Source organism: Rhinopithecus bieti, unplaced genomic scaffold (assembly GCF_001698545.2).
Source record: "Rhinopithecus bieti isolate Rb0 unplaced genomic scaffold, ASM169854v2 scaffold_52032, whole genome shotgun sequence".
NCBI lineage: Eukaryota > Metazoa > Chordata > Mammalia > Primates > Cercopithecidae > Rhinopithecus > Rhinopithecus bieti.
In genome coordinates, this window is record NW_016821592.1 from 798,606 (window position 1) to 825,155 (window position 26,550).

General features: G+C 39.0%; 1 protein-coding gene across 3 annotated transcripts in view; it reads left to right on the plus strand.

Annotated features, from left to right (window-relative positions):
• The window catches only part of ATL2 (atlastin GTPase 2), an 83,530-nt gene that overhangs the window by 38,593 nt on the left and 18,387 nt on the right, over positions 1 to 26,550 (plus strand). For all 3 annotated transcript variants that reach the window (XM_017860452.1, XM_017860451.1, XM_017860450.1), the window contains exons 3-7: positions 20,295 to 20,429; positions 20,671 to 20,775; positions 23,982 to 24,032; positions 24,653 to 24,709; positions 25,712 to 25,804. In XM_017860452.1, coding sequence (XP_017715941.1) covers positions 20,295 to 20,429; positions 20,671 to 20,775; positions 23,982 to 24,032; positions 24,653 to 24,709; positions 25,712 to 25,804 — 441 coding nt within the window. The remainder of the gene's footprint in view (positions 1 to 20,294; positions 20,430 to 20,670; positions 20,776 to 23,981; positions 24,033 to 24,652; positions 24,710 to 25,711; positions 25,805 to 26,550) is intronic.

Sequence of the window (26,550 nt, forward strand, 5' to 3'; positions counted from 1 at the left end):
TGAGCCACCGCGCCTGGCCTTTTTTTTTTTTTTTTTTAATTGAGACTACCTTTTGCTCTTGTTGCCCAGGCTGGAGTGCAGTGGTGCAATCTCGGCTCACCGCAACCTCCGCCTCCTGGGTTCAAGCAATTATCTCGCCTCAGCCTCCCAAGTAGCTGGGATTACAGGTGGCTGCCACCACACCCAGCTAATTTTTGTATTTTCAGTAGAGATGGGGTTTCACCATGTTGGCCAGGCTGGTCTCAAACTCCTGACCTCAGGTGATCTGCCCGCCTTGGCCTCCCAAAGTACTGGGATTACAGGCGGGAGCCTGGCGATCTTGACTATTTTGAGGAGTACTGGTAAGGTATTTTGAAGAATGTTCCTCAATTTAAGTTTGTCTTACATTTCTGTCATGGTTAGACTGAGGTGATGGGATTTTGGAAAGAATACTACTGAGGTCAAATACCCTTCTCATCACATTGTATCTGGGGGTGCGTATAGTCATGTGATACTGCTAGGAATGTTACTCTTCATCCCTTGGTTAAGCTTGTGTTTGCCAGGTTTCACCACTGCAGACTTGCTATTTTTTAGTCATTCCACCCCAACCTCAAAGAATAGGGAGGGAGGAGGATTAAGCTCTACCTTCTGATAGGAGGAAGGCATCTAAATATATTATTTAGGATTCTTCTGTTGGGAAGAGTTGTATCTTCTCCCTGTTTATTTATTTATTTATTCAATCATTTATATCAGTGTGGGCTCATTTATACTTGAGTTATAATCCAAACTGCTTACTTTAAAAAAAAAATTTTAACTTTTATTTTAGATTCAGGGTCTATGTGTGCAGGTTTGTTACTAGGGTATGTTTCCTAATGCTGATGTTTGGGGTACGATTGATCTTGTCACCCAGGTATTGAGCATAGTACCCAACGGTTTTTCAACCCTTGCCCCCTCCCTCCCTCTCTCCTCTAGTACTCCCCATTATCTGTTGTTGCCGTCTTTGTGTCCATAAGTACCCTTATTTGGCTTCTACTTTTAAGTAAAATCATGTGGTATTTGGTTTTCTGTTCCTGCATTAATTTGTTTAGGATAATGGTCTCCAGCTGCATCCATGTTGCTGCAAAGAACATGATTTCATTCTTTTTCATGGCTGCATAATTTTAGTTAAACCCTTTCAAAGTGAAATAGATTATTCCAGTGTTAGTAGGAACTGTTAGAAAAATGCTGATTAGATTGTCACATCTGGCTGTTGTAAAAATAGTTTGAATTCTAGGAATCAGTTTACAGCGGTCAAAACTTAATTTAGTAGAATTACATACATGAAACTAAACACAGTGCTTGTGATATTGATGCTAAGTAATGATGATAGCTATTACTGAATTCTCTTAGATAAGGATTCTTAATTCTCTATAGAGTTGCTTCTACTTTTATACCATTTCCTGTTTTTTCTGTTTTTTAACATTTATTATGAAGAATTTTATTAATAAACACATGTAAAAGTAGACAGTAATATAATAAATGCCCATATACTAAACAATTTTTAGCACTTACCAATTCCAATCTCATTTCATCTATAACTCACTCTACACCTGATGTATTTTGAAGTAAATTCCAGACATCATTTAATTTATAAATATTTCAGTATGTTTCTTAAAAATAAGGACTTTTTTGAACATTACAACAATTATCATAAAAATAATTTCTTAACATTATAAAATGTCTTATAAGTGTTCAATTTTCAAGTTGCCTTAACTGCTTTTGTATTTTGTTTTTTTTGAGACAGAGTCTTTCTCTGTCTCCCAGGTTGGAGTGCAGTGGCGCGATCTCAACTCATTGCAACCTCTGTCTCGTGGGTTCAAGTGATTCTCCTGCCTCAGCCTCCCAAGTAGCTGGGATTACAGGTGTGCACCACAACGCCTGGCTAATTTTTGTATTTTTAGTAGACATAGGAGTTTCACCATGTTGGCCAGGCTGGTATCGGAACTCCTGACTTATAGTGATCCTCCCGCCTCAGCCTCTCAAAGTGCTGGGATTACAGGTGTGAGCCACCGTGCCTGGCCACCTCAACTGCTTTTTGTTTTTGTTTTTTTTTTAATAGTTTGAATCCAGCCAGCTGAGGTCCACATTGTGATTGGTTGTCTTTAAAGTGTTTTTAATGCATTTTAGGTTTCCCTTCCTCCCTCTCTCTTTCTTGGCAGTTTATTGTTGAAGATACTGATGTTGGTTATAGGGTTTCCCACTCTGGATTTGTTGATTGCATCCCATTATTGTAGTTTTACATGTTCTGTGTTCTGTGAATCTTCTGTAAGTTGTTAGTTGAATCTAGAGACTTCATCAGACTCAGGTTTGACACTCTTTTGGCAAGAGTACTTCATAGATGATGATGTGTTCTTCCATTAAGAAGCACATACTCTTTTATGATGTAACGTTTTTTGAATCTGAATTCTAGATATTTTGATTACTAAGCATTTAACAGGCATTATCTTACTTAGTATTCAGAAATAACCCTGTGCAGTGATAATTGTATTTCAACTTGGTAATTGAAGAAATGAGACTCAAAGTAAGTGGCAAGGCTTAAATTCCAGACTAGGCAATTTGATGCCAAAGCCGTTATTCTAAAAACTATTATGTACAATTATGTTTGGTCATTTTCTCATATATCTACAATATGTAAAGTACAGGTTACTTTATAGGATATACCTACACTAAATTATTCTTTTGTAAATATTTACTTTTATTTACTTCAAAGTTGAACTAGACTGATGGGAGGATATGTGTGAGTATAAATGTAAATTTCTTGCTATCCACTGGTATCTAAGCTTAGTAAATAAAGGATCCTTGCTCTATTTGCTACACAAGACTTTTAACTCCATCCACAGCATATTTGCTAATGGCGCTTTTAAAAAACTGTCCTTTATGTTTTTATTCTTTGCTATTTAAAGAGCTGCTCCCCAAACTGTTGCCAGAGACCAGGACTAAAAAACTATCTTTAAGAATCCATACGCACTGCTACATATAACTGGCCACAAGCACAAGTATCTCAGAATGAGCCCTATGAGATGTTGAACTTGATTTTACTTTCTTCTTTAAGGATAACAGTGTCTGAGATTTCATGAGACGTGCGAAACGTGAAGAAAAGCTTTGTTTTATGTTCTTTCTCAAGAATGAAATGTATTTGGAGAAGGAACAATATTTTAAAATGCTTCTTCCTTGGGTTATGTATTTATTTATTTATTTAGAGACGGAGTCTTGCTCTGTTGCCCAGGCTGGAGTGCAGTGGCGCGATCTCTGCTCCCTGCAAGCTCCGCCTCCCAGGTTCACGCCATTCTCCTCCTTCAGCCTCCCGGGTAGCTGGGACTGCAGGCACCCGCCACCACGCCTGGCTGGTTTTTTTGTGTTTTTAGTAGAGACGGGGTTTCACCGTGTTAGCCAGGATGGTCTCGATCTCCTGACCTTGTGATCCGTCTGCCTTGGCCTCCCAAAGTGCTGGGATTACGGATTACAGGCATGAGCCACTGTGCCCGGCCTATTATTTATTTTTTATTGGGTGTAACTTATATACATAAAGTGTATAAACTTTCATATAGCCAGTGAATTTTTATATACATATGCTATTGTAACCACTGTCTCTCAGATCAGGAGAGAGAGCATTTCCTGTATTCTAGGAGGCTCTGTATTCCCCTTCCCAGTTAGTGCTATCTCCAGCTCTCAAGGGCCACTTTTGTTCTGACTTGTATTAATGTAGATTAGTTTTGCCTACTTCACATAAATGTAATCATAGAGTATGTACTCCTGTGTCTGGTTTCTTTCACTAAGCATTAAGACTGGTGTATGCACGTTGTTACATGTGTCAAAAATATGTTGTATGTTATTTTTATTGCTGAGTGATATTTCATTGGATGAATATATCGTAATTTACCCTTTCTACTTATAGACATATGGGTTTTTAGTTTTTGTCTGTTATGAATAAAACTGCTAATGAACGTTCTTGTACAAGTCTTGGTGATGTAAGCAGTAAATTCTGTTGGGTTTATACCCAGGAGTAGAATTGCTGGGTCATGGGAAAATACCCATTTAATTTTAGTAGGGATTGCCAAAGTTTTTTCCAAAGTGGTTTCACTAATTTTACTTCCACCAGCATTGTGAGAGACTTAGAGTTGCAGTATATCTTGTAAACAGTATTGTCAATCTTTTTAATGTTAGCTATTCTGATGTGTATTTTGTTGATTTAAAATTATCTATATACAGCTGTATACAAGTTCATTTGCTCATAAAACTGCCAGATTTAATGTAGAAGTTTAGCTTATTCATTTAATTATTACTTTAACTGAATTCACTTTTGAATATTTATTATAAGTGAAACTATAGAACTTATGTAACAAAATGTTGAAAATTTGAATTTTGTATTATTTTTGCCAATGTGAGAAGCAGGCAAACTTTGACCAAAATTTTAAGAGTCAATAAGGAAATAAAAATTGTGGGATGATGATGATGATGATGATGATGATTATTTTTACCTGAAAATAAGATAAGGGGATTGGGCTGGGCTCGGTGGCTCATGCCTGCAATCTCAGCACTTTGGGAGGCTGAGGCGAGTCAACTGCTTGAGGCCAGGAGTTCAAGACCAGCCTGGCCAACATGGTGAAACACCGTCTCTACCAAAAACAAAAAAATTAGCTGGGAGTGGTGGTGGGCACCTGTAATCTCAGCTACTCAGGATGCTGAGGCAGGAGAATCTCTTGAACCTCAAAGGCAGAGGTTGCAGTGAGCTGAGACCGTGCCACTGCATTCCAGCCTGGGTGACAGAGTGAGACTCTTTCTCAAAAGAAAAAAAAAGAAGAAGATAAGGGGATTGGATACAGAGGTTATGTGGACTATTTTCCCCTTAGCATATTGGGGTCCCTGGTACTAAGACTTGGATTTTAGAATCAAAACTAATTTTTAATTCTTCCATATGCAGGTTTTAAGTTGGATTAGATTTCAGTTAGAAAAACTTCATCAAATGTTGCCAAAGGTAGAGGAATCAGAAATAAACGAGATGGAAAGAAGTGTTTACAATATCGTTTGAAGTCTTTATTGCAGTGTTTTAGGAGAGATTTTCTTGGTTACATTCCTGAACCTGTTGCCTGAAAATACTCTGTCCTTTGCAACTTTTAGCCCCAAATGTATGTACTGCCTCTTTTGCAGTATCATAAATATTATGGCCCTCCCGTCATCACATATTTCCATTTTGGATTTGAGAGAACATAAATTATAGATCTTTTTTCATTCCAAAGTCTTTGTTCCAGTAGGTTACATTAACTGTTTCTAAAGTAATTTGTTTTATTTAGGCTATTTATTGAAAAATACTTCAAGCAACAAACCGTTACACATAAACACTGACTACTCAAACACCAAATTTAGAACATTTAGGGAGTTAAGCCATCTTGTATAATGTAAGTTCCTTTTATGTTAATATTAACTGTTTTTGGAGGAGACTTTTTTTTTTTGAGTTGGAGTCTTGCTATGTCGTCCAAGTTGGAGTGCAGTGGTGCAGTCTTGGCTCACTGCAAGCTCCGCCTCCCAGGTTCGCGCCATTCTCCTGCCTCAGCCTCCCAAGTAGCTGGGACTACAGGTGTCCGCCACCATGCCTGGCTAATTTTCTTTGTATTTTTAGTAGAGACGGATTTCACCATGTTAGCCAGAATGGTCTCAATCTCCTGACCTCGTAATCCGCCTGCCTCTGCCTCCCAAAGTGCTGGGATTACAGGTGTGAGCCACCATGCGTGGCTGAGACTTTTTTTTAAGGTAATTAACTCCCTACCTCCTTCCCTCACTCTGCCAGGACAGTTTTGCTTTTCAGCTTGTAAATTTTTTAAAAAATTATTATTTGTTTAAAGATACGGTCTCAGTCTGTTGCCCAGGCTGGAGTGCAGTGGCATAATCACAGCTCACTTGAGCCTCGAACTCCTGGGCTCAGGTGATCAACCCTGAAGGACCTTACTCTTTAGCCCAGCTTGGTCTTGAACTCCTGGGCTCAAGCAGTCCCTATTTTGGCTTCCCCAAAGTGCTCGAATTGTAGGTGTAAGCCAGTGTGCGTGGCCCAGCTTATGCATTTTATTTGAGAATTTCTTTTTCTTGGGAGACTGGGTCTCACTCTATTGCCCAGGCTGTCCTTGAACTCCTGGTCTCAAGCAGTCCTCCTGCCTCAGCCTCCCAAGTAGCTGGGACTATAAGACATGCACCGTTGAGCCTGGCATCAGAATTTCTTTCCTTTATTGGGATACATTTTCTATGGATTGGAGAATGTATACCATAATTCTTTCATCCAGAAGCAAGTTCAAGCCATAAGATTTATGTCACATTGCACTAATACATGGACAGTTAACAGAAACTTCAGTGGGCCATTCATTCTCCCCTAGACTCTGGTAGTGTTATACAAATGGGTTTCATGTGACTAGGAGTCTTTGTTGAACTTGTACACTAAGGGTATTTGATTTTTTTGTTTTTCCTTTTAACAGTGTTATTGAGATATAATTCACTTACCGTATAAGTCATTCACTTAAAGTGTACAGTTCAGTGGTTTTTAGTATGTTCACAGAGTTGTGCAACTATTACCACAATTTAAAAATATTTCCATTGGCGGAGCATGGTGGCTCATGTTTGTAATCCCAGCACTCTGGGAGGCTGAGGTGGGAGGATTGCTTGAGCCCAGAGTTTGAGACCAGTCTGAGCAACATAGGGAGACTCCATCTCTACAAAAAATTAAAAAATTAGCCGAGCGTGGTGTTGTATATCTGTAGTTCCAGCTACTCAGGAGGCTAAGGCAGGAGGATGGCTTGAGCCCAGGAGGTTGAGGTTACAGTGAGCCCTGATTGTGCTACTGTACTCCAGCCTGGGAGAGAGAGCAAGACGCAGCCTCAAAAAGAAACAAAGTTTCCATTATCTCAAAATGAATTCCGGTAACAGCCCTTTAGCTGTTACCCCCAGATCCTTTCTCCAAACCCTCAACCTAAAGGAACCACTAATCTATTTTGTATCTCTATGGATTTGTCTATCCTGGACATTCATGTAAGTGGAATCTTAAAAAATGTGGTCTTTTGTGACTGGCTTCACTTAGCATAATATTTTCAGGGTTCATCCATATTATATTATGTATCAGTACTTCTTTTATGGCTGAATAATATTCTCTCGTATGGATATACCACATTTTATTTATCCATTCGTCAGTTCATGGACATTTGGTTTGTTTGCAACTTTATGACTATTAGGAGTAATGCTATAAATCATATTAATATATAATATGTTAATTACATAAAATATATGTGTATATGTTATAATAATATGAAAGATGGTTCTTCCTTCATTTTTTGGTTGTTTGTCCCAGCACCATTTTTGGAAAGACTGTTTAACACTTTATTGAATGCTCTTGGTACCTTGTTGAAAACCAGTTGATTATAGACATGAATTTATTTCTTGACTCTCAGTTCTATTCCATGATCTATATATGTGTTCTTTTTTATGAAGTCTTGCTCTGTTGTCCAGGCTGAAGTGCAGTGGTGCTATCTTGGCTCACTGCAACAACCTCCGTCTCCTGGGTTCAAGCGGTTCTCCTGCCTCAGCCTTCCAAGTAGCTGGGACTACAGGCATGTGCCACCACACCCAGCTAATTTTTTTTTGAGACAGAGTCTCGCTCTGTTGTCAGGTTGGAGTGCAGTGGCTCGAGCTCAGCTCACTGCAACCTCCGCCTCCCGGGTTCAAGCGATTCTCCTGCCTCAGCCTTCTGAGTAGCTGGGACTGCAGGCACGCACTACCACGCCCAACTACTTTTTGTATTTTTAGTAGAGATGGAGTTTCACCATGTTGGCCGGGATGGTCTCGATCTCTCGACCTCGTGCTATGCCTGCCTTGGCCTCCCAAAGTGCTGGGATTACAGGCGTGAGCCACCGCACCTGGTCAGTTTTTTTGTATGTTAGTAGAGACATGGTTTCACCATGTTGTCCAGGCTTGTCTTGAACTGCGCTCAGGCAGTCTGCCTGCCTCAGCCTCTCAAAGTGCTAGGGTTACAGGCGTGAGCCACCACGCCAGGCCATGTCTTGTTCTTATACCGGTACCACACTGTCTTCATTACTGTTGCTTTGTAGTAAATTTTGAAATGAGGAATTGAGTCCCATTTTGTTCTTTTTCAAGATTGTTTGGCTATTTGGGGTTCTTTGCAATCCCGTATGAATTTTAGAGTTAGCTTCTCAGTTTCTACAGGAAGTTAGCTGGGATTCTATTGGCGATTGATTGAATCTGAAAGATCAATTTGGGAAATATTACTGTGTTAACAATATTAAGTCTAACAGTCCATAAATATGGGATGTTATCTTTTAATTTCAAAATGTTTTTTATAGTTTTAAGTTTTGCACTTCAATTTATTCCTTTTGTTGATGTTTCTATGAATGGAATTGTTTTCTTAATTTCGTTTTTGAATTGTTCATGCAAGTTTATAGTTCATATACTTGACTTGCATATTGATCTTGTATCCTTGAAACAAATCCTGAATTTGTTTATTAGTTCCAATAATTTTTTTTAGCAAATTCCTTAGAGTTTTCTATATACAAGATCATGTCATCTGCAAATGGTGATTGTTTTACTTCTTTCTTTCTAATCTGGGAAACTTTTTTTTCTGTGTCTTGGCTAATGGTCCCAGCTAGAACCACCAGTAGCATTGAGTACAGGTGATAAATAGTGAATATCCTTGTCTGTTTTCTAACCTAGTTTCTGGAAAGCATCTAGTTTCTCACTGCTATGTTAGCTGTAGGATTTTTTGTAGTTTTTTTTTTTTTTTAATTGAAGTTTCTCTTTATTCCTAGTGTGCTGGGAGTTTTTTGTTTTTTGTTTTTTTTTAAGTCCTGAATGAGTGTTAGATTTTGTCAAATAGTTATTCCTGTGTTTATTGATATATGTGTTTTTCTTTTTTTTCTTTTCTTTTTTGAGACAGTCTTGTTCTGTCGCCTAGGCTAGATGCAGTGACATGATCTTGGCTCACTGCAGCCTCTGCCTCCCGGGTTTAAGCAATTCTGCCTCAGCCTCCACAGTAGGTGGGATTACAGGCGTGTGCCACCATGCCTGGCTAATTTTTGTATTTTTGGTAGAGATAGGGTGTCGTCATGTTGGCCAGCCTGGTCTCGAACTCCTGACCTCAGATATTCTGGCCACCTTGGCCTCCCAAAGTGTTGAGATTACAGGCGTGAGACACCGTGCCCAGCTGATTTTTTTTTTTAGACTATTGTTATGATGGATTACATTTATTGACTTTGAGTTGTTGAGCCAGCCTTGCATTCCTGGAATAAATCCCACTTGATCATGGTGTGTAATTCTTTTTATACATTGTAGATTTGATTTGCTAATATTTTGTCAGGGATTTTCACATCTATGTTCATGGTGTGTACTGGTCTGCAGTTTTCCTTTATTTGTAGTATCTTTGTCTGGTTTTGGTATTAGGGTAATACTTTGAATTAATTAGGAAGTATTCCCTCTGCTTATTTTCTGAAAGAATTTGTAGAGAACTGGTACCATTTCTTCCTTAAATGCTTGGTAGAATTTTCCAGTGAAGTCAGTTGGGCTTTGTAAATCCTTCTTTTGGAAGGTTATTTATTGGTCTTCTTATTTTATTTTATTTTATTTGAGATGGAGTCTTGCCTATCACCCAGGCTGGAGTGCAGTGGTGTGATCTTGGCTCACTGTAGCTTCTGCCTCTCGAGTTCCAGCGATTCTCCTGCTTCAGCCTCCTGAGTAGCTGGGATTATAGGCTTCCCGCCACCATGCCTGGCTAATTTTGTATTTTAGTAGAGATGGGGGTTTCACCATGTTGGCCAGGCTGGTCTTAAACTCCTGACCTCAGGTGATCCACCCCCTCAGCCTCCCATAGTGCTGGGATTACAGGTGTGAGCCACTGCACCTGGCCTTTTTTTTTTTTTTTTTAAATAGATGATCTAGTTCTCTTTGTGTGAGTTTGGTAGTTTGTTTCTTTCCAAGAATTGCTCCATTTCAACTAAGTTACTAAATTTGTGGGCATAGAGTTCTTAGTATTCTTTTTTTTTTTAATGTTCATGGAATTAGTGATGATGATTCTTTGATTTCTGATACTAGTTTGTCTTCTCTTTTTTTTCCCCCCTCTCTCTCTTCAATCAATTATATTGATCTTTTTGAAGGACCAGTTTTTGGTTTCATTGATTTGTTTTTTCTGTTGTGATTTTCTGTTTTCTTGTTTCAGTTTCATTGGTTCTTGCTCTGATTTTATTCATCTTACTTTAGGTTTATATTGGTCTTTCTTTTCCAGTTACGTGAGGTGGCAGCTTAGAGTATTGGTTTTAGAACTTTTTTTCTTTCCTCCTCTATGCCTCTGATGCTATAAATTTCTCCTCTAATCACGGTTTTTTCTTTCCTACTGTATGCATCTAATGCTACAAATCTCCTCTAATCATGGAAATTTTAATAGGTTTTATTTTCATTTTCATTTAGTTCAATGTATTTTAAAATTTCTATTGAGATTTCCTTGATTCCTGTATTATTTTGAGGTGAGTTGTTTTAAACTCCAACTATTTGGAGAGTTTTCCAGCTGTGTTTCTGCTATTGATTTCTATTAATAGTTCAATTCTGTTGTGGTATGAGAGCATACTTTGTATTATCTATCCCTTTAAATTTTTAAAGGTGTATTTTAAGGCTCAGGATATCGTCTACCTTGGTGAATGTTCTTAGTTTGAGAAGAGTATGTATTGTGCTGTTGTTGAATGAAGTGTTCTGTAATGTCAGTTAGATCCATTTGATTGCTGATTCTGTTCAGCTCAACTGTGTTACTGGTTTTCTACTTGCTGGGTATATCAGCTACCTATACAGAGGTGTGAGGTCTCCCAGTTTAATAGTGGATTTGTCTATTACTCTTTGGAGTTCAATTTTTGCTTCACGTATTTTGGTGTAATTCAGCTCTAACCTTTGTTCAGAAGTCATTTTTCTCTTAGTTTGAAAACTGCTTTTTCTGTAATTAACATAGCTATTCTAGCTTTCTTTTGATTAGTGTTGGCATGGTATGTCTTTCTCATACCTTTACTTTTAACCCGTGTCTTTGTAAAGTGGGGTTTTTAAAATAGATAGCATATAGTTGGCTCTATTTTTTGAAAACTCACTGTGACAATTTCTGTTTTTGAGACAGAATCTTACTCTGTCACCCAGGCTGGAATGCAGTGGTGCAGTCTTGGCTCACTGCAACCCCTGCCTCCCTGGTTCAAATGATTTTGCCTTAGCCTCCTGAATAGCTGGGATTACAGGCACCTGCCACCATGCCCGGCTAAGTTTTGTATTTTTAGTAGAGACACGGTTTCCCCTTGTTGACTAGACTGATCTCGAACTCCTGACCTCAGGTGATCCACCTGCCTCGGCCTTCCAAAGTGCTGGGATTAGAGACATGAGCCACTGTGCCCAGCTGACAATTTGTTTTACTTGGTATATTTAAGTCATTCAGATGTAAAGTGATTGTTGATATAATTGGATTCATAGCTGCCATGCGTGTAATTGTTTCTGGTGTTTTTTTGTGTGTGTACTTTTTTTTTCTTTTTTATCTTCCCCTTTTTTTCTGCCTTCTCCAATTTTAGTTGAACATTTAACTTGATTGCATTTTCTGTATTCTCTTACTGTATCTGTTAAATGTGTTTTTTTGGTGGCTGCCTGGAGTTTGCAATATACATTTACAACTAAGCTAAGTGCACTTTCAGATATTATACTGCTTCATGGATAATGCAGTTACCTTAGCATAGTCCCAGTTCCTCCCTCCTGTCTTTTATACATTGCTGTCATTTGTTTCCCTGATCTATATACTATAACCATCTAGAAGATTTTATTTTACCTTTTTATCCTTCTCTGACATTCTTTCTCTCTTTATGTAGATTTGAGTTTCTCACCTATATCATTTTCCTTTTTGCTAATGTATTGGCGACAACCTTCCTCAGTTTTTGGCTAAGAAAGTCTTTACTTCTTTTGTAGGATAACTTTACTGGATACAGAATTTTAGTTTGGAGGCTTTTTTTCCCCCCAGCTCTATAAACATTTTACCCTGTTTCCTTCCTGCTTGCATGATTTTTGTTTTGTTTTGTTTTTTGAGATGGAACCTCACTCTGTCACCCACTCTGGGGTGGAGTGGCGTGATCTTGGCTCACTACAAGCTCTACCTTCCAGGCGCAAGTGATTCTCCTGCCTCAGCCTCCCAAGTAGCTGAGACTACAGGTGCGGGCCACCACGCCTGGCTAATTTTTGTATTTTTAGTAGAGACGGGGGTTTTGTCATATTGACCCAGGGTGGTCTTGAACTCCAGACCTCAAGTGGTCGCCTGCCTCGGCCTCCCAAAGTGCTGGAATTACAGGCATGAGCCACCACACCCAGCAGCTTGCATGATTTGTAATGGGAAGTCCAGTGTAATTCTTATCTTTGTTCCTCTATAGGTAAAGTGTTTTGTTCCTGACTTCTTTCAAGATTTTTCTCTTTGTGTTACTTTGCAGCTAGGCCCGTGACATACCTAGTAGAGATTTTTTAGTATTTATCCTGCCTGGTATTGGCGACATAAATAACTTTCTGTCTAACTAAGTCTGTTCACGTTGTTGTGCAGCCATTGCCACCATCCATCTCCAGAACTTCATTCCCCAACTGAAGCTCTGTGCCCGTTAAACACTAACTCCCCATTTCGCTCACCCATCCTTTGGCATCCACCATGCTGCTTTCTGTCCCTGTGAATTTGACTAAGCACCTCATATGAGTGGAATCATAGAATATTTGTCCTTTTGTGTGTGGCCTATTTCGTTTAGCATAGTGTCTTCAAGGTCAAAGACACCTTTTAAACACCTATCTTCTTCCTGGAAAAATTTCCTATTTTATAATTCTGAAATATATCCAACTCTGGTTCTGATGTTTGCCTTGTCTTTTCAGTCTGTTTTTTCTTGCCTTTTGACATGGCTTGTAATTTTTTGCTGAAAGCCAGACATGAAGTATCAGGTAATAAAGACTGAAGATTTAGCCTTTTATTATGAGATTATATGTTAATCTAGTTAGGAGATGGGCTATGTTTAATGTGTTTTGTAGTTGCAGATCCTAGAGGTTTCAGTTTCTCCCTGCTCTCCCATTGTCTTTGGGATTTCCCAAGAAATTTTATTGAATTTACTGAACTCTGTGTCTTGCAATTTTTTTATTTGTAATCCACTGTCATTATATTGGAGCATTGTTGATGAGGTGGTAACGTGTAGGAGAGCAGAAGCATCATATGTCATATGTCACCTTATGGTTAAATCTTAGTTTTATTTTTATTCTTTTTGAGACAGAGTCTCCTTATGTTGCCCAGACTGCTCTCGAACTCCTGAGCTTAGTCTCCTGAATAGCTGAGACTACAGACACACCACTGCACCTGGCTCCTTAGTTTTTTAGTGGGCCTGAGTCCTGGTCTATGACTCTTTTTTTAAAAAAAAAAAAAAAAACTAGACAGGAAGCCTAGATGGGGCTGGAGTTGGCTGATTGCTCCTCCCTAGGGTCAGGTAAAGCTCCGGTAAGGTAGTTTTCTCAGGAGGGCAGGCTTTTGTTGTGGGGACTGCTGTGTGTGTGTGTGTGTGTGTGTGTGTGTGTGTGTGTGTGTGTGTGTGTAGATTAGATAGATAGATAGATAGATAGATAAATAGATAGACAGACAGACAGACAGATAGTGGTTACTTTCCCAGGGTTACTTCCCCTCCCTTGTCAGTCATGAGGGAAACTTTCTTCCGTTATTACTTTGAGAACTTTGTGGATTTCTTTGAGATAATATTCAGGAAAGTGTGGGGTTTGCTAAGACTCTAGGGTTTTTAATGCTTAAACTAGTTCACTCTCAGCTTCTGACAATTCATTCAAATTGTCATTTAAGTGTTCCTACCAGTTGCTGCAGCAGTTGCTGGTAAGCTGACCTCAGCTCATGATCCTTTGTGTTAGTTTGTCTGTCATGATTTTGTGGGGGTGGTTTGACTTGTGATCTCAATTCTTTGATCTGAGAAAGGAGAGTTATTGATTTTTCAGTTTGCTAAGGTTTTTTCTTATTGTAAAGATGGGTCTGATGACTTCTAAATTTTTACAAGAGAAAGTTGAAACTGGAAGTCCAATGGAAGACTCTAAAGTCAAATCTCAGTTTAATTACGAGAGGTGTCTGCTCCTTCCATTTTGTTAGCCCTCAAGGGCACCTTTTTTGTTTTAATTGTGGTAAGACATGCATAATGTAAAATTTACCTCTTTAACCATTTGTAAGTGTACAACTTCAGTGGCACTAAGTCTGTTCACATTGTTGTGCAGCCATTGCCACCATCCATCTCCAGAACTTCTTCATTCCCCAACTGAAGCTCTGTGCCTGTTAAACACTAACTCCGCATTTCTCTCCCCCATCCCCCGGCATCCACCATTCTACTTTCTGTCCCTGTGAATTTGACTAAGCACCTCATATGAGTGGAATCATAGAATATTTGTCCTTTTGTGTGTGGCCTATTTCATTTAGCATCCTGTCTTCAAGGTCAAAGACACCTTTTAAACAGAACCTTCTATCAAAATATATTAAATTCCTCTTTAGCATGTACCTGAGTTGTTAGAGTTGTCCTTTTCCTGGGCTCATGACTTGGTTCAGTCATAATTTCATTGATTTGTCCAGCCCCAGATGGGAAGAGTTGGGTATGGGGTGAGGATGGGGTTGGATAAGATGTTAGACAGTTTTTAATGATTTTAAAGTCAAGTGTTTTATAATTTGTTCCAGGACTTGCAGAGTGTTCTCACATATTCAAATGAAAATAGTAAATACAGTTGGTGGTTAGAATGTGTACAGTATTTATTCTATCAGTTTGGAGGCTGAGTGTTCATAACCTGTCTCCTGAATAGGTACTAGTTTTATACAGATGAAGATTTTCATTTGTGGTGGTGTGGGGAATGCCATGCAACTAGGGAGGGTCTTGCTTATTATTGTAGTGCTACTTGGATCTTAATTTCATCCTTTTTATTCCTTTTGCTCCTAGTTGTGATGATTTATGGCTTCTGTATGAACCTTTATTTTTCCAGCCTATCCATTGTGAAAGGGAGTCAGCTTGCCAGCAGTCAGGAGTGGGTGTGCTCTGATACATGTAGGCCTGGCAGGAGGACCAACACTTTGTTTGATCACTAGAGCCCAGGAGGTTGAGGACAGTGAGCTATGATCATGTCACTGCTCTACAGCTTGGGCGATGGAGCAAGACCCTGTCTGTCTGTCTGTCTCTTTTTCTTTCTAACTAAATAAATAAATGTTTACATAGTTTCACTTTGTTGCTAGGGACTGTACCTTTCCTTTGGCAAAATATGAATTTGTTTCTTACTGTTTAGAATAGGTAAGTTTTCTTTATTGCTGATAATTATATTATGTAGGACGTCTTTTTGGCAAGGGCTGTATTTATTCACTATTTGATTATACTTAAACTTTAGGCTGGGCATGATGGCTCTTGCTTGTAATCCCAGCACTTTGAGAGGCTGAGGTGGGAGGATTGCTTGATCTCAAGAGTTCAAGACCAGCCTGGGCAACATAGCAAGTGAGACCCCATCTCAAAAAAAAAAAAAGAACTTCTGGTGATTTTAGATTGCCTTTGGCAGTTGAGATTTATTCTGTAAGTACTCGTTTGTTTGTTTGTTTTTTGTATTTGAGTTTTGAGGCTTTTGTCTCCATAGTAGTAAATAGTATCAGATTAGTGTTTTCAAGTTTTTAGGTTTGCTTTTAGTAAATTATCACAGCAAATAGGGTCTGTTATCAGCAAAGCTGCCTCTAGCTCCCACTAAAATTCTCTTTGAGGGCAGGAATGTTTATTCTTGTTCACTGTTGTATCCCTAGAAAAATAGCTGGCACATGGTAGATGTTCCATAAATATTTAATGAATGAATGTGTTTTATGAAAACTGTCAGTATTCACTATGTTAGAGAAATTATAGACTTTTACAAGTTTTAAAGAATCTGATTAGTTCTCTGATTTATCTTTTCATCTTTGTTGTTGCTGTTGTTAAATAGAGACAGGGTCTCACTCTGTCATCCAGGCTGGAGTGTGGTGGTGTCATCATAGCTCACTGCAGCTTTGAACTTTTGGCCTCAAGTGATCCTCCTGCCTTGGCCTCCCAAAATGCTGGGATTACAGGTGTAGCCACCACACTTAGCGTCTTTCCTCCTTTTGCTGACTAATCAGTTTAGTATTTTTTTTTAACACTTCTATTCCAAGGTAACTTAGGAAGAGATGATACATAGTAGATTTTTATGAGACACCAATTCTTTTAAAGTTTCTTTGAAGAGGTGGCTAGCAAACATATAAGCCTATGATTTCAGTCATCTATACTTTTAAAAATTTATTTTTGCCGGGCACGGTGGCTCAAGCCTGTAATCCCAGCCACTTTGGGAGGGACGAGACGGGGCGGATCACGAGGTCCAGGAGATGCGAGACCAATCCTGGCTAACACGGTGAAACCGCCGTCTCTACTCAAAAATACAAAAACTAGGCCGGGCCGAAGTGGCGGGCGCTGTAGTCCGCAGCTCTCGGGAGGGACCTGAGCAGGAGAAATGGCGTGAACCGCGGGAGGCGGAGCTTGCAGTGAGGCCTGAGATCTTGGCGCACCGTGCACTCCAGTCCGGGGGCAAGACAGAGCGAGACTGCCGCCTCAAAAAAAAAAAAAAAAAAAAAATTATTTTTACTGTCTTCTTTATGTAATTGTTTCTAGGAAATACCATAACAAAGATCATGTTTCTTCTGATTTATTACCCATGCTCAAAAGGGAGTACATCGAAACTTATAAGTAAACTTTTTTGTTTATTTAAGAAATACTTAGAATACCTACTACAAGCCAGGCACACTATTCTCTGTGCTGGGAATACTTGTAAGAATGAAAAAACACAACTTTAGTGAAACTTACCTTCTTGTAGAGGAGATAGAAATAAGTAAAATGTAGACTAAAACCAGAGTTCTCTTAGAGGAGTTATTTGTGTAGGCTGTAACTTTTAGAAATCATAAATTCATTAAGTACCAGATTTTTTTTTTTGACATTGTGGGAGAATGAGATTCTCCATGTGAGAACTTACAACAGTGCAAGGTACTTTGATAGGAGCAGTTTGGTGAACAAAGATGCTTCTTTACAGTCTTTGCTCTCAAGAGACTCACATAAGAACTGCAAAACTATATAAAGGTAACAACCATGCAGTATCAATAATATGCTTTAACAGTACAGAAAAGTTGAAGTTTCTTGACTGCCGGCTGAGTCTAGGCAGACAATAGGTGGAACAGAGGTATACCGAAGCTAAACAACATATGCGTTTGGGGAATGGTAACTTTTTTTGGTATGGTAGAATCAGGAAGATATGTGTTGAGATCTGTGGGGAATATCAGGAGCACAGACAAGAAGAGTAAATTAAAGGTGGATTGCTATCAGCCTGGGCAACATGGTGAAACTCCGTCTCTACAAAAAATACAAAAATCAGCCAGGTGTGGTGGTGTGCACCTGCAGTCCCAGCTACTTGGGAGGAGGCTGAGGTGGGAGGATCACTTGAGCCCAGGAAGATGAGGTTTCAGTGAGTGCTGATTGGGCCACTGCACTCCAGCCTGGGTGACAGAGTGAGACCCTGTCTCAAGAAAAAGAAAAAAGGATTCTTAATGCAGCAGATCTCCAGATGGTCTTATTGGTAGTGGGGAGCCACAGATGACTTTTCAGCAGGACAGTGACACGATTACATTTCTTGTGAACATTCAGTGACTATGGAAAAATGGGTTAGAGGATAGAGCAGGAGTTGCATAGGGACCAATATGAAGTATCCAAATATGCAGTCAAGGGGCAAGATCACCAGTTTTGCTTGTCTGGGGAGTGTCAAAATAAGCTTCTGAGTCCTGTGAAGGGTGCCTCCTGAAACACAAGTCCATCATATATACTGTGAATGGAATTGTCTCAGGTGGCAGCCTTCTGACCAGCATAGATGAGGTCTTTAAGTTGAAGGTATTGAAAACTGAAGAAAAAGAAATGAATCCAAGAGAAGTTTGTAATTGATAGGATTGGTAGTCTATTGGGGATGGGAGTTTTGTGGAATAATAATAATAATAATAATAATGATTAAAGATGGTTTGAAGTTTAAGGCTATGTTAGGTGATGGTCTGGATGATACTTTTTGTTTTGTTTGAGACAGAGTCTCTCTCTGTTGCCCAGGCTAGAGCGCAGTGGTGCAATCTCAACTTAACTGCAATCTCCACCTCCCACAACCCATGTGAAACCCAGGTTCAAGCGATTCTCCTCCCTCAGCTTCCCAAGTAGCTGGGATTACAGGCATGTGCTGCCACGCCTGGCTAATTTTTTTTTTTTTTTTAATGTCTTTTTAGTAGAGATGGGGTTTCACCATGTTGGCCAGGCTGGTCTTGAACTCCTAGCCTCAAGTGATCCACCCGCCTCAGCCTTTCAAAGTGCTGGGATTACAGGCGTGAGCCACCATGCCTGGCTGATACTGTTTTGTTTTTGTTTTTGCCACTGTGTGTCTGCTTTTAATAAATTGCTTCGTTCCTCATTGGTCCTGTCTTAAACGTCTCTCCACTCCTAATTCAGTCTTTGTAATTTGTTATAGACTAGATATCCAAGCTTATTAGAAGTATTTCTGAAACAAAGGAATTTTTCCTGTGGGTACATTGAGTAAAGGCTATGTGGGCTTTAAGTATACTGAAGTATAGGGATCTTGACGTCTGTCAAAGGTACTCATTTATTATGTCCCAGATTAAATTTTCTAGAAAAATTACCTTATATATTAACTTTCATATTATTTCATAATAACAATTTAGCCCTGTGGTTCTAGTTAAAAACTTATTGTGGAAAATTTTAAACATACCCTAAAATAAAGAGAATTGTATATAATGAACTCCAGCATACCTGTCAACATTTTGCTGGTCTTGTTTTATCTGTTCTCTTTTTTCCTCACCTCCTGGAATATTTTAAAGCAAATGCCAGGCATATCCATTCACTACAGATACTTGAGTATCTAACAGATAAAGACTCTGTTATTTTTCTTCTTAACCACAGTATCATTAGCACACCAAACAATCTTTACCCTAATTTAACACCATCTAATGAGATAACCAGTTTGGGTTCATATTTTCCTGTTGGTTTCAAAAAAGGCGTTTTAAATAGTTAGTTTGTTTAAATCAGGTTCCAAACAAGTCTTGGGGTTATTTTTTAAATTGATTTTTTTTGTTTTTGAGACAGTTTCACTCTTTTTGCCAGGGTGGAGTGCAGTGGTGCGATCTCTGCTCACTGCAACCTCTGCCCACGGGTTCAAGTGATTTTCTTGCCTCAGCCTCCTGAGTAGCTGGGATTATAGGCATGTGCCACAACACCCGGCTAATTTTTGTATTTCTAGTAGAGATGGGGTTTCGCCATGTTGGCCAGGCTGGTCTCAAACTCCTGGCCTCAAAAGTGATTTGCCCACTTCAGCCACTTCAGGTGATCCACCTGCCTCGGCCTCCCAAAGTGCTAGGGTTACAGGTATGAGCCACTGCACCAAGCCTAAAATTGATTATTTTTTAAAGAGTATAAGCTGTTTCTAAAGAGAGCAATGCTGTTTTGACAGTCTTTCTACCTGAAACTTAGTTTTGCTTATCTGTGTAAGAACATGTTAAAATAATTGGTGCCGAGTTTTTTTTTTTATGATTTTAACATTTTAGGAAATCTTTCTCTCTCTCTCTTTTTTTTTTTTTTTGAGGCAGGATCTTACTCTGTCACCCAGGCTGGAGTATAGTGGTGCAATCTCAGCTCACTGTAGCCTCAACCTCCCAGGTTCAGGTGATCCTTCGTACCTCAGCCTCCTGAGCTGGGGACTACAGGGGTGTGCCACCATGCCTGGCTAAGTTTTGTACTTTTTGTAAAGATGGGGTTTCGCCACATTGGCCAGGCTGGTCTCAAACTCCTGGCCTCAAGTGATTTGCCCACTTCAGCCTCCCAAAATGCTGGGATTATGGACATGAGCTGTCATGCCCAGCCAGAAAATTTTTCTAAAAAGGAGGGAAGTAAGTATGACCTCACTTATTTAGAAGCCTAGAGAGTAGTAGTGTGAGCTGATTTGAGAAGATTCAAGTTTGGAGGAGACTACATCTCTACAAGAAAAAGAACCCCACATGGGATTTAAGGACTGCTTTGTAACTACTTGTTTGTTACAGTGTTTTCTCTCTCTCTGGATTTAGCTTCCCTGTCTGTAAAATAAAGGATGGGTGATTTTTTGGGTTTCTTTTATTTCTTAATTGTGTTTTATTTTACATTTATCCTTAACTTTGACAGGATTCTCAAAGTTGGATTGGTGGAAACAATGAACCATTGACAGGCTTTACATGGCGAGGTGGCTGTGAAAGAGAAACAACAGGCATACAAGTTTGGAATGAAGTATTTGTGATTGACAGACCTAATGGAACGAAAGTAAAATTCTGTTTATACTTTTCTACCCTGTGTTCTTTCTTGGGCTATTTTCTGATATCAGAAATCAAAACAACACAGAACTAGTAATGTTTGATAACTTTAACATATGGATTATTATGTCAAATGTATGAGATATAAGTACTTTTCTTAATGACTGATTTTCAAATTTATCATTTGATTTTTTTTTATAGTCATTTTTGGCCACTGTTTTACTAAGTATTTTAAACTCTCAAATTCCTAGGTTGCCGTGCTGCTTATGGATACCCAGGGTGCCTTTGATAGCCAGTCAACTATCAAAGACTGTGCAACGGTGTTTGCTCTGAGCACTATGACTAGCTCTGTCCAGGTGAGACACAAGAGTAAGTGGTACAATCAGTTCACATAATCATTTGACCCCTCTTTTTTTTTTTTTTCTTTTTTGAGACAGAGTTTCACTCTTGTTGCCCAGGCTAGAGTACAGTGGCGTGATCTCGGCTCACTGCAACCCCTGCCTCCCAAGTTCATTCTCCTAACCCGAGTAGCTGGGATTACAGGCTCCCGCCACCATGCCCAGCTAATTTTTTGTATTTTTAGTAGAGACGGGTTTCACCATGTTGGCCAGGCTGGTCTCGAACTCCTGACCTCAGGTGACCCGCCCACCTTGGCCTCCCAAAGTGCTGGGATTACAGGCATGGTCCACCGCACCTGGTGTTTGGCCCCTCTTGAAAATGCCGTTTTAATTTTTTTTGAGATGGATTCTTACTATGTTGCCCAGGTTGGAGTGTAGTGGCTATTCATGGGTGTGATCATGCACACTCTAGCTTTTTCCTCCTGGGCTGAAGTGATCCTCCTGCCTCAGCCTCTTAAGTAGCTGGGACTATCAGCATGTGCCACCTTGTGCTGGCAAAATGCCTTTTGATTGAAGGGAAAAAAAGGAATTAAAAATAAAGAGAGCTATTTACATTTCTTGAAAGCTATTTACGTTTCTTATTGGTTATTTACATTTCCATGCATGGTTTTCTGGCTTAGGATGTGAAATTTTGTACTTTGGATAGTTACAAAGGATGCAATAAACCAACAACCAGTCTCTTTATTTTTTCATTATGGAATATATACTTTTTTTTTTTTTTAAAAGGAAAAGATACCACATTATCTGTAATTGAAATCAGTTAGATGGCTACCAGACACAGCAATATGGAGAGTATATTTTTGTTTTTTTGTTTTTTTGGCTAAAACAAACAAAAAACCCCAGTAATTAAGCTTAGAAGTCTAGTTTTTTATTCTATATCTGTGACAAGTGGTACTCAGTTATTTGAACTAAAGGAGATAAAAGCAGAATAATTAATTAATGTTTAATTTAGACCCAAATAATGCTTATGTAATAATAAACAGGATTTTAGCATCTTCATTTAGGAAGGGATAAAATCCCTTCTCTTTTCACTTATATTCAAATTGTATTTGGTGTTCTATCAGGTTCTAGTTTCTTCAGGCTAGGCCATTTCTTTTCTGTATAATTTAGATGGATTGGACTGAATTAAACTACCACATGTCATTTGGTATTTCTTTACTTTTTCTTTTCTGAGATCATCTGTGGCTGATACATCTCTGAAAAATGAATTATTGAAGTATGGCGGTTAGGCCCAGCTGGTGATGGTGTATCAAGAAGTATATTTGCAAATATTTTTTAAAAATGGGTATGTGATCCTCCCAAGATAAGAAATTGTTCTTATCAATGGTAGATCATAGGTGATGCTGTCACAGTGTCTTGGATTTTTTTAATGCCTTCCAGTAATGTCTGGAACATGTGACTCGTCTCTCTAAGCTCCCATTTTCCTCCTTCCTCAGTTTGAAGTACCTAGCTATCAGAGTGGAAAGAAGGTTGGCTGTTAACATGAGCTAAAAGAAGTATACTGTTCAGCTTGGCTTCAGTTTATTATAGGGTTGGGATATTTGTCATTACCCACTAAGTGATGCTGGTGGGGACCCTCTAAGTCTCTTTTTTCTCTGATCTTGCAAGATGGCACAACTGTGATTCCCCTGAAGCAAGCAGAAGCCCCTCAGGTTAGCTGGCTCTAGAGGGAGTTCTCTGTCCTATAACTTATCCCTTTGTCTTTTTTTCTTTGTTTATTCAACTTTCTGATAGTAAGAGACCTGGTTTTAGACAGCCACTTAAAGCTGTACAGCCACTTTGTTGTCTGTAAAATGAGTTTACTCATCTTGCCTATCTTGCATGTGGTTGTTATGTGCAGTCAGAAATGAGAGCTAAATGAGATAATGCATATGAAAGTGCTTTGTAAAGTATAAATAACCAAGAAGATTAAGATTATGATTATTTTCTTCCTTGCCTTTGAGGGGGTAGTTTTCTTTCCTTGTGTAAGATATCTGGCTGATAGATAAATGTTAATTTGATCTTCTTGTCATTTATTCCTTCAACAAATACATACTGAGCACCTGTTACATACAAGACTGTGTGCTAAGTATTAGTGATCTAAGTTAAATAAATCCCTTTCTCTGTTTCCTGGCCCTGACAATGAAATGATCCAGACCTGTTTTCTAAAAGCAAAGGCCCGCATAGGTTAATCATGGTGTCAGAGTTTATGTTAAAAATGTTAAAATCTAAATCATCACCTCAGTCATCAATTACTTTTAAATCCTTGTTTGGAATTAGTAGCTAAGAATATTATTTTAGGTTTGCTGGCCTAAATTGACTATATTCTTGACCTCCAAGTGGTTTGGCCAGAGTATCACTTATTTGCTCTTAGAACAGATTGTTCGATCTTTGGAGTCACCCTGGTTCCTTAAGATGTAAGTTATTTTAGCAGAGGTGGTATCTGTTGATGGCCACTTTTCTCCTGTGGCAGTGTAGATTACTTTCTAAAGATCTGTCTTAGAATTAATGGATGAAAATCCCCCTTTCCTGAGGATGTTTAGACCCTCCTTTATCAGCTGTAGTTGCCTCCAAAAAATTCTGGAAAGGGCAATAGTGCCACCTACTGTTATTTTTATTAGCTTCCACAGGCCAGTAAAATTGTCATGTTGAGTGGAAGTAAAAACTGATGACTAAGCAAACTGAGGACTGTGAGTAAAAAGAGAACCACACTAGAGTCAGTGGTAGTGGAGGTACCCACTGAGTCACTGTATACTCTGATGGTACCAGGGAGGAATTTATCTTTGTAAACTATTGCCCCTTGTATTCACTAATTTAGAAAAATGATGGTGGAAATAACCTACACTCTTTAAAAGATGATCATATCATAACATTAAAGAGCTTTGAGAAGGAGTAAAAGAAACCTACTAGATAGCACACTTGTTTTTCTACCACTTTTAGGCCATGAATATGCATATATTCATGTTTTTTACATATTTTACTGCCACTGCTTCTTCCTTAATATTCTATCTTGACTATTGTTAGGAAAAAAGAGAAAATCCTTTTCACATGTCACTCATCAAGATAGTAGTTAAGTGATTCCTTTGTGCTGAAGTACAAAATAACCTTTTTTCCACAAGTAAAGTTATATACAAGCTGGGTATTCAAAACACTAATAAAAAACAAAATAAATTTTGTTTTAACAGGTATATAATCTGTCTCAGAATATTCAAGAAGATGATCTTCAACATTTGCAAGTACGTATTTCATTTTTTAATTTTAATTTTTTGAGTTGGAGTTTCGCTCTTGTTGCCCAGACTAGATAAAGTACAATGGCACAATCTCAGCTCACTGCAACCTCCCCCTCCCAAGTTCAAGGGATTCTCCTGCCACAGTCTCCCAAGTAGCATTACAGGCATGCGCCACCGCACCTGGCTGATTTTGTATATTTAGTGGAGATGAAGTTTCACTGTGTTGGTCAGGCTGGTGTTGAACTTCTAACCTCAGGTGATCCGCCCACCTCGGCCTCCCAAAGTGCTGGGATTATCAGGCATGAGCCACTGCACCCAGCTGCAAGCACATGTTTCTTAAAGAAAATGTGCCAAGTATTGAAAATTTAATTCTCACTTTATTGTGAATTTACACTTGGAAGCCTATAATACTGGTAACACGATTGAATGTTATATGGGTTTAAACTGATGTATGACTTCTTAACTGGAAGAAATTTTGTATGTACCTAGTGTGTTAGAAAATTAAATGTTTGGTTTTCAAATGATTTTAAAGGTTCTGGTACCTGGAGCTTTGATGTAGAATAGGTTTACACATGTCTTCTTTGAATCTCTTTAGAGGCATTATTTTAACTAACTCAATTTAATAGTTATTTACAGAGTATGGAAGACTTGCGATGGAAGAAATCTACCAGAAACCATTTCAGGTAAAAAAGTCATTTTAACATTTTAAAGATTTGCCTATGAGAAGTTGTGAAGCCACCTCAGTTTGTAATTTTGGAGACACCAGGATATTACAACAGACCCATCGCTAGCCACAGATTCAGTGCAGTTGAAACTAACCTTTGGTAATGTCATCATCAGCATACTTACCAGTAATAGGCTAACAGGATAAATAGAATAAATGAATCTAGGCTAATTCTTAATGCTTTCACTTAGATTAAGGGGAGTAATGTTTCTGTTAATAGATGTTATTCTAAACTTAATAGGAAATATAAGACAGTCATGCCAATTTTTATTAAGTAGTTGAGCAGATTATGGGTGAAATATACCCTATTTGGCCTATATCAGTTTTTTCTGAACTTGGATAATTTTGCCACCCAGGGGACATTTGCTAATGTCTGGAGACATTTTTGGTTGTCACAGTTTTGTGGGGGAGCTTAGGACCACTTGGTATCCAGCACATAGAGGCCAGAAATATGGTTCAACGTTTTACAGTACACAGTACAGCCACACACAACTAAGAATTAACTGACCCAAAATGTCAGCAGTGCTGAGGTTGAGAAATCTCACCCTCTATGAGTAAAAACATCCTGTGAAAATGTCCTTATCGACACCAGATCTATAATCAGTCTAGATAGCCATCAAGAATTAGTTGGTCTTGTAGTTAGTTACACAACCATGATATAAAATTATGATCTGCATGTCCTGATATACCCGTTTTCATTTTAAAATCCTGTATTATTGCTTGTGGTGACTCTTTATATTTAGTGAAGTTCTTCAGTGCTGGTGATTGCTTGGTATAGGGCCTGGGAATGTTGTTTAAGTGGGTCCTTGATATAACCATGACCGGAAGTGACCATTTGGTTACTATAACTTTTGATAAGCATTGTTTAGGAGAGTAAGGGAGGCTTCAGTTGTTAGAGTTGTGATTTATTTTTGTAAATTTTCTTTATTGTAAAATAAACAATTTTATTTTGTGTGTATAGACATTAATGTTTTTGATTCGAGATTGGAGCTATCCTTATGAACATTCATATGGTTTGGAAGGTGGAAAGCAGTTTCTTGAAAAGAGATTACAGGTAAGACCTAATTCTTAAAGAGGAGAGCATAAGCACCAAGCTAGGCAAAGGGGTGGGCTGTCCGGACTGCTGGTCACATTACCAGTATTTACCTGTCGTTGGAATAAAGTATTCCAGGTTAGCCCAAGTGACTCTGTTTGTAATTGATGAAAAGTAAAGTGGTTGCATTCCTACCAAAGAAGACAGTGCCTTGAATCAAAATTAAGGATCATGATCCTGGCCGGGCGCGGTGGCTCAAGCCTGTAATCCCAGCACTTTGGGAGGCCGAGACGGGCGGATCACGAGGTCAGGAGTTCGAGACCATACTGGCTAACACAGTGAAACCCTGTCTCTACTAAAAAATACAAAAAAAGCTAGCCGGCGAGGTGGCTGGCGCCTGTAGTCCCAGCTACTCGGGAGGCTGAGGCAGGAGAATGGCGTAAACCCGGGAGGCGGAGCTTGCAGTGAGCTGAGATCCGGCCACTGCACTCCAGCCCGGACGACAGAGCCAGACTCCGTCTCCAAAAAAAAAAAAAAGATCATGATCCTTTATTCCTAAAGGTTGCCCCCCATTGAAGTACTTGTGTATTAATTAGTCTGTTCTCACACTGCATAAAGAACTACTTGAGACTGGGTAATTTATGAAGAAAAGAGGTTTAATTGACTCACAGTTCCACAGGCTTAACAGGAAGCATGACTGGGAGGCCTCAGGAAACTTACAATCATGGCGGAAGGTGAAGGGGAAAGCAAGCACCATTTTTTTTTTT